Source organism: Emys orbicularis, chromosome 2 (genome assembly GCF_028017835.1).
Source record: "Emys orbicularis isolate rEmyOrb1 chromosome 2, rEmyOrb1.hap1, whole genome shotgun sequence".
Lineage (NCBI taxonomy): Eukaryota > Metazoa > Chordata > Testudines > Emydidae > Emys > Emys orbicularis.
The window spans coordinates 71,244,745-71,253,875 of NC_088684.1; the positions used below are offsets into that span (position 1 = coordinate 71,244,745).

The following is a 9,131-nucleotide window of genomic DNA, read 5'->3' on the forward strand; positions in this document are numbered from 1 at the left end:
TTAATACAGGAATTACTGGGTGAAATTATATGGCCTGTTTTATGCAGGAGGTCATACTAGAAGATTGTAATGGTCCCTTTTGGCATTAATCTATTGACCTATGAATTATTTGGAAAAAATATTGAAGCTAATTTAATGAACTATATCATATATATGAAACTGAGAATGCTTACTAATATGGGAGGTTATTGTGTGCATGTACAGCATATTTGTGTACACATTATTCTCAGTTTATTGTAATAAAAGTATCATCTGTATACTTTTTTTTCTTCAGAAATATTTCCAAGAGATTCCAATTTAAAAGACAAGTTCATAAAACACTTTACAGGTAAGGACAACTCTTCGCTTTAATTCGTGAACATGAGTATATTCTAAACAGGCATGAAAAACTAGTTACATAGCTAATATCATTCTTAATGTCTGGTTCTGAATTTAACACTTGTGAAATTAAATGGAGGCTGGAATTTTCAAAAGAGACTAGGAGAGTTCAGTCCCTATATCTCACTGGATTTAAATGAACAGTTTGCCAGGGCTGTTGATGAACAGAATATATCCATATACTGCAAAATGTATATATCAAATTGCCATTTCCAATCTGATATGAGGGAAACGAGGTATACATGAATGTAAATCATATCTGCTTTCTCTTGATAATATTTTGAAAAGTCACCTTGAGTTCATCTCTAATTTTACACTATTCTGTCCTTGACCATAAAGTTATGTCAGAGCTACCTTACTGTTCTTATTTTCAACTTCATTAGTATTAGGGCTGTTTCTGGGCTCTGTTTATTATTGATAGGTAGGCTCAGAAAGCTTACTAACATTTAATCAATAACAAATTAAACATCAATTTCACTATACACACAAACCGATGACAAAATATTTCCATCGATGATAATTGAATTGCAAATAGGCAAAGTAGGGAAATGCTACCTGAGAACTTATTAGAGTCAAAATGCAGTGATTTAGACTTTTGAATTAGGTTTATTACAAAAGAACTAGCAAATGAGTAGTAAAACAGGTATGATTTGTTGATTTAAAGATTTAAGTGTATAAATGTTGACGTGATGTTGACAATTTGTTTTAACAGATTATAAAGCTTAAATGTTTTGAATTTCAGTGTCTACTGTCATTAAATAATTGTGACTACACCATAATTTTATGTAACTGAACATTTAATCAATACAAATCTAAAAAAAATGCTTAAAAATAAACATCAATATTATCTGTCAAAATTTAAAAAAAAATTGAATTCTGCCAAGCTTATTTATAGGCAATTCTATGTCACTTATCAGCCTAAAAGTGAAGTGCCTCTTATCTCTGTTCTTATCATGTTCAATCACACACAGGACCATGATTGATGTGTAAATATCAAAGTTTATTTCAAAGTGCAAAAATCAGTACTATAGAATGCAATTTCTTTTGCGACTGTAACCTCAGTGGAAGATACTGTACCCTCTGAATATAAACAATAAGAACTGCCTGATAACAACATGTTTCTGTCCCCTTCATTCCTGTTTCCCATTTCCCTCTTCTCTCCCACCCCTGCAAATGTTCAGGAATTAAGGGGTAGGAGAATATCAGATGAGTGGTGATGGTGAGAGACCTGTAGAGGAGTGCTCCTGATGGGGGGAGGGACAGCTCAGAGGTTTGAGCATTGGCCTGCTAAACCCAGGGTTGTGAGCTCAATCCTTGAGGGGGCCAATTAGGGATCTGGGGCAAAATCAGTACTTGGTCCTGCTAGTGAAGGCAGGGGGCTGGACTCAATGACCTTTCAAGGTCCCTTCTAGCTCTATGAGATAGGATATCTTCATTAATAAATAAATAAAAAAATTATGGGGCATAGTGGACTTCGGAACAAGAGAAATGGAACAAAGAGAGGAACAGGAGGTTGGAGGGGAAATAGCAGCAACCAAATGAATTTGGAGAGAAGCCCAGGCCTGTGGGGAGGAGAATGAGATGCAGCTTAGGGCAGGAATGAGCTGCAAAGAGGAGGCTGGAGAGGAGAAGGGAGATGATGAAGTCCTGGAGGGTAAGGAGGAGCAGGAGATATGACCCCAGGTAGCAGAGGGATGAGATGTAGCTCCAGCCAAAGTGGAAGGTGACTCAACTAGGTGATATAGAGAATTCTCTGCAAGGGTAGAAGAAGGTAGAGGGGCAGCAGGATGGACTGAGAATATGGGAGAAAGGAGGGGGAAGAGTAGGAGAAGAGACCAAGAGACACACAATGAGATTCAAAGTCCTGTAGTTCCCAAGTGCCACTATCGTGGTGTAAAGGAATCCAGCTGTTCTATGCTTTTTTGGGCTGAATTGAAAAATGTACATTCAACTGATAACCAAATCTCCTTTTACTAATTCTTCCTTAGTTGTTCTTGCTCTAGTTGTAAGAACCCGTATCTACCTCTTTGTTGAAAGATTTAGTGGAGTCAGCTTACAATTTTACCCCTCCTGGACAGGGCCTGCTTCCAGCAGCTTTAACTTTCAATGTCTCTTGCATTGTTCAAGTGTTCTGGATACTACTGATGTTAAGAAGTGAGTGGCCTTGGTGTATCATGGGTACTGTTTGCCAAGATAGGAGCAAATAAAAAAAAGGAAGGGTGGCCTGAATGACTTAAAATGCATATACTCAAAACACAGTTACATACAAATCAAGTTATTTTTTATTTGTAAATAAAACAATAACTCTGAAAAGCAGAAAGCTCCTTCTGTCTCCCCCCCCCTTCCCCTTCTCTTTAACCCTCTAAGCTTTCAGTCATTTCAAGCCCCCTTAATCGCCTTCAGAGTTAGTTTAATAAAATGACTTTGTTTTATCTTATCCTGTTCCTCTATGCCAAAGTCCGCCCTTTTTCAATGGAAATCCATTTCCATCTGTTAAAATGTCTTCAGATTCTGAAGTTCTTCTACCAATGGATTAAACAGCAAAATTCAGTAGAATCTTCCCTAACCATTCAGCCTTTCCTTCTAACTCTTTCATATGCCTCTGTAAATTCACCTCTGACTTTTTTCTACATCATTGCGAGATTTCTTTAAAAATAAAAATTGGTTTTGAACATATTTTTACTGGATATTTCATACCGATATTTAGAGGCAAAAGGCAATGCTTCACAGAGCTTGTTACCTCAGTGCTGTCTCCTTCACTCAGGGACAAATGTCCACAAATCTTCAAGGTAAGCACAGTTTAAGGGTAATTCTAGAGTTCTTGATGATTGTGGATTTTTGCAAAGTTGCATCTGCACAGAATGTGCTCTATCACCTGAGGCCTTAGAAACCAATAAAGACATGGCTTTGATCATACACACCGTTGTTATTTCCTAACTGGTTTATTGCAAGAATGTGTACCTGGGCTTGAAAATATGAGCCCTGATAAAATTACAAATGGTGTGGAATGTAGTAGCACATCTCAGAAATACAGATTGGAACCAGCACATGATCTTGTACTTCACTAGTTTCCATAGAACAATGGGTCAAATAGAAGGTCTTGGTCCATATTTTTAAGGCTCTAAATGATGGGGCTCAGGTTACATAAAGTATTGTCTCACCCTGTGGAATCTCCTTCACTTTTGACTCTTCTCAGGAATGGTAGAATTGTCTACTTTGAGTGAAGCATGTGTGAGAGGAGAGAAGGATTTTCTAGTACCCAGTTTTGGAATTCACTGTTGAAGGAACTAAGAGTGACTGCAAAGCTTACCGCTGTCCAGTACACATTAAAAAAACAAAACAAACACACATAAAACCACCACCAGCAAAAGTCTTCGACTTTGCTTTCCTGTGTAGCAGTGCCTAACACGCCCGTTTTATTTATTTTAAAACAACAAGAACTAAAAACACTCATAAGAGTTCTCTTTTGGGGAGGGGAAAAAAGAAAATGTCACTTGACTGGTGTTAGTCATATTGTTTAACATTAACTGCTCAAATACTGAAGTGGGTACAGTATAAGAACTTAGATGAAATAGAAATCATACCTAAAACAGAGTACATTGGTCAAAAATATCCATGAATACTACAGAACATATGACCAGAATACAGAAGTTAGCGATGGATAAAGATCTAAATAGGGCCTGATCCCGAAGCCCTTAATCATTTGAGTCCGTTTCTATATGAGTAGTCCCGTTGAAATTAGTGAGACTATTTACCTCAGTAAGAATTCCTTGCATGAATAGGGAAAGATGGATTAGCCCATAGAACATGTAGTCTATCCACATAGTCCAGGATTATTCCCTATGGTATATTTTGTAATGTTCCCAATTTACATTTTAAAGGTCTCAAGTAATGGGGCCACTTCCCTTGAAAGACTATTCCACAACTTTAGTAGATCTCACCATCATTAAATTTGTCTTGAAATTAAGTCTAAATTTTCAATATCTTAATTTCATCCTATTATTCCAAATTATAATCCTGTTTGCATCACCATAAATAACATGAACCGTTATATAGACATATTCATTGTTAGTTTTAGGGCATGCAGAAAAATAATCAACATTTTTTTCATAGTCCATATGCTTCCAAATTAAGAAAAATATTCTACACATCAAATATGACAGGAGATTATGCTCATTTTAAATGTTGAATAAGTACTGTAAGTAAGATTCTTGGACAATAAACACATTAAACAAAGTAAGGGTTTAATTTAAAACCCCAGATGTTCCCTTATATAACAACAATCAATTTTAAAGATTTTGTTTCATCCTACTACCTTCATCTGACTTCCTGGCCTATTAGCTACTTTTGGGCTATTTTGATTCACTTTCTCTAACTCTTGAGCCAAGTTCTGAAGTCCTCCTCAGTTTCAGCATATTTGTGCCATGCAAACAGAAGACACTGACCGTATGCCCAGACTGGGAAGCACAGCTAGGAAGATGTCATGGATCCAAAATAGCAGAGGCAAACCAGTTACTTTCCTTTGGGCCTAACTCTGAAGCATAGTGGGTGGTTGAGGATGCATAATACTTTGCAAGAGGCACTTAGGGGCCAATCCTGCAAGTTGCTATCCTATTAAAACAGTTTAATAAAACAAATCTTTAAATAAAATCAAAAAGTCTCCATGCAGCATCTAGAGCAAATTGAAGTTGTAGACTAATTACTTTAGCTTTGCTGGACTTGGGAACTTTATTTGTTTAAAATGCTGCTTCTTTAGAGATAAAAATTATAGCAGCCAAACAATAAACTATATCATATTTATTCCTTTTGGGTTAGACTACTGTATATTGAGCTAAGTGGGCACTGTGGTAGCTACACAATTTTATTTTTTACTTAATTGGAAATTTTACTCCTGGCTTTGGACTTATTTCTGGGACTTCAAGACAAAGAGCTGTTTCACTTTCAAAGGATTGTATTCCTGACACATAGACCATGATCATATCAGTGAAAGAACATATTATAGCACTTCATTACAGTGACTAAATAGGAAAAAACAAAAAAGGAAATAAGGGAAAATTTAATGATAAAAATATATTGACTTTGGAATTTAACATTTCCCACCACCTCCACACCAATTTATATGTAGCTCCCTTTCTGTTATCTTGTAGCTTCATAATCAGATTACAATGTAATTGTTTAAATTGTATTAACAGATTAAGCATAATTATATTAAGGCTGTAAAACATTAGCAGTTGTGGATGGCTCAGACTTGCTTTTTTCAACCTGTAATGTCTCAGGCATACACAGATCTGTTTCTGAAGATTGTGTTTCATCCAGAAGAATGTTGGAGCAGGGGGGATTTATATACACGTGAACCAGCTATCAAACAGGCTTTGAAATACTCAAACATTTTCTTTTGTCGCTAACTGCTGTTTGTTATCAAACAGGGCCGGTATCATTCTCAGCTGAGTGTAGCAAGCATTTCCATCGACTCTATCACAACACAAGGGACTGTTCAACACCAGCATGTAAGTAACAGATGAAATGATTTTTAGCTCTAACACCAGTGTTTTTCTATTTATAAACATGTTTGTTTTGCCTTCTAAGGGTATGTCTTCACTATGTAGACTATGCCAGCATATCTCTGTAGTGTAGATGCAGCTGACACCAACAGAAATGTGTGTTCTGTTGGTGCAGGAACACCACCTCCCCAAATGAAGTTAGCTGTATTGATGGAAGGCCTCTTCTGTTAACATAGTTGTGTCTACACTGGGGGTTATGTTGGCATAGCTACATTAGTTGGGATGTGGTTTTTTTCAACTCCCTGACCAATGTAGCTATACAGATATAACTGATATAGCCAGGCCTAAATGTGTGCCATTCTAGGCCTGATCATGACCTTTGCTTATACGCAGTCCTCACTCCATGGAAAATACACTGGGTCTGATTTGTCTCTCACTTTCATCAGTTTTACACTAGTGTAATTCCATTAACTTCAGTGGAGATGCTCCTAAATAAGACTAATGTAAGTGAGAAGAGAACCAGGCCTCTGGAGAATGGCTACATTGTAGCAATAAAATGCCAATTTTTTAGAATAATTTTCTGTAATTACATACACACCTTAAAGAATGAAAGCCAATGAACTCCCAATTTTCAATTGGTTTTTGCAAATAAAAATAATTCCAGCAAGAAGAGAACCATTGCTTTTACTATTGACAGATTACAGGCCCAGTCCTACAGTCCTTACAGAGTTTTACCTGGATAAGGACTTTAAGGCCAGCTGCTAAATCTGTCTGAAAGCTTTGTTTAAGAATTTTTTTTTATATAAATAATGTACTAAAAGGGGGGGGGGGGAAATGGAACTCCTAACAAAGAAATTGTTCTAGTGCAACTGAAAGGAAAAAAGAAGCTGACTGGCAATCAACAGCACTGTTTGTCTACAACATTTAAATCTATTAGTCATGCAAAACCTCACACTTCCAGACATATGAAATCATTCTGCAAAGTAGAGAACACTTCTTGTGAGGTGTTGACAGCTCAAGTCCCATCGAACATTAGCACCTCACAGAATCTGGCCATCAAACAGGACAGAGCAGCCAAGTCCCAACTTGATTGAGTAATACTAGGCCCTAGTTCTCCAATCCTTATGCTGAGTAGAAGTGGGAACATAGAAATCCAGGCCCGATCCTGTAAAGAATAAATCATAAGTTTGTTTGTTGTAATAGAATTACTTCCTCTTTCCTGTAGTGTATAGGAATTGAATAATATCCCTTTAATTGGTTTGTGACCTCACTATCTTCTGTCTCATAAGACACCAAAACCCTGCCAGAACAGGAGTTTATATATGGCCTTGCACGTTATGTATATTTACTAAATACAATTATTTGGATTCACAGAGCCATGTGATCCTTCATATTATATAGATTTTGTAAGGCGCAAAAGACAAAAATCTACCCTCTACTTTAATACAATCGTGTATCATAGGTGTGTGATGAAAAGCAAAATTGTAATAAGCTACTGGTATCATTTTGCAACCAGTACAAATCATTTCATGTATTTCTAACAGAAAATTTTTCATTGTGCAGTTTGCATAAACCTGGTTCCCACTCTGAATATTAATGTCGTTCACCCAGAATACATAGCAATTCCAATTATTTATTGTTATTGTGAATGATTTTATTTTATAGATTACAAAAGGTGTGCAAGATTACTAACAAGATTGGCAATGAGCCCTTTGTGTACACAACCCTAGAAAATTTGCTGTGTAAGTATCCTTTTTCTTCATCTGATCCTTGTTTACTTTATGACCTAGTAATTTGCCTGATAGCTTTCACCTGTTATCTAGAAAACAAACAAAAATGTGGTAGTGTTTATAACCTGCTGCTTTGGTATTAATGTGCTCTATTTTTGTGCCACAGTTTGAATTTTGCACCTACTGGTGTATCATGGAGGTAGCACATTAATGTACAGACATCTGTTATCCATGCTCCGATGTAGTATTCTTACATTAGCTCATGGCTCCATATGATGTTTCTGGCACTAAATAATTATGGCTGAGATGACCCACTTCCATAAACATATCTGAGAAGGAAACTGGAAAGGTGGGGGAGGGCAGGGAATCTGTGAAGCTCCCTCATAGTATTTCCTCCAGATTCTTCCTTCAATGTGGCAGGGTTTGCTCCTCCAAGGAAAAAAAACCCCAGAAAGTCTGGTTTCCAACTCACAATTGCCCTGATATCTGTGAGGATCCCAGGTGGGATAGAATCCCTTAAAGGAACAGTGCAAAATGTCCTGTGCCTTTGCACCAGATCCAAGGCCATCTATAACTCCAAAATCTGCCCCTGGGAACAGGCATGAAGGAGGTGGAATTCATGGAAGTGGAGGTGTTAGGGGAGTATAGAAAACATAATACAGCCTGAGGCTTTATTAACTCTTAGGCAGCACTCTTTCTGGATACCAATCCCTTGCCTGTGGTTAAATTATGGGGCACAGTATCACAAATAGGAAGAAAACAATGCACATCTTTGAAAGAATGTCACTCAATCACATAGACTCTCAGAAGGATGTTTAGAATACCCCCAATCAGGGATATTGCAGATTATGTATTCCTCATGCCACCTTATTTTAAACCAAACTTTGCACCCTCTATAATCTGTATGTTATTCCCTGATAACCAGAAACTTCTATGCTCAAACTCTGTTCACTATTTTTTTTTAACATCATCTTAATAAAATTTTTAAATTTGTTCAAACTTTTCATGCTGATTGTTAAAAACACTCTAGAGTTACCATAGCTAATAAATATCAAAAACTGGGATATTTGTTTATTTAAATATCTTCTGCTGGTGTTAACTTCTTACTACACCCAAATAATGCTTGCAAAGAAATTACCACGGGGTAGCATGATTTCCAAAAACATTTCCCCTTAAAAATATAGTGATAGTCTTAAGATTTAAGAAGCTGTGTCTTTTTTTGATATCAAGACGTCAGTTCAAATTGAAAGGGAACAAGGAAAGAAGAGCAGGATAAAAAGTAGCTGCCTTTGCTGATTTGATTCCCAGGTGAAGATGGGAAGATCCCAGGTGCCCGAGGGCGAGGGGGGGAAGCTTAGAAAAATATGGCAATATTCTAGTGCCAGAAGAAATGAGACAACTCTTTCTTTTATCCCTGTATTTTTTATTTTCCTTGTTTAAACCAGAGTCATCACTATCTCGAGATGCTTTGCACCACTGCCACAGCACACCACTGATTCTAGCCCATTGTCTCCTCACTGTG

At 37.0% G+C, this 9,131-nt stretch overlaps 1 protein-coding gene across 1 annotated transcript in view; it reads left to right on the forward strand.

The window, feature by feature from the left end:
• Positions 1 to 7,609, forward strand: part of ALKAL1 (ALK and LTK ligand 1) — a 40,379-nt gene extending 32,770 nt beyond the window's left edge. The window contains exons 2-4 of the mRNA XM_065397665.1: positions 275 to 328; positions 5,805 to 5,885; positions 7,545 to 7,609. Coding sequence (XP_065253737.1) covers positions 275 to 328; positions 5,805 to 5,885; positions 7,545 to 7,609 — 200 coding nt within the window. The remainder of the gene's footprint in view (positions 1 to 274; positions 329 to 5,804; positions 5,886 to 7,544) is intronic.
• The last annotated feature ends 1,522 nt before the right edge of the window (positions 7,610 to 9,131 follow it).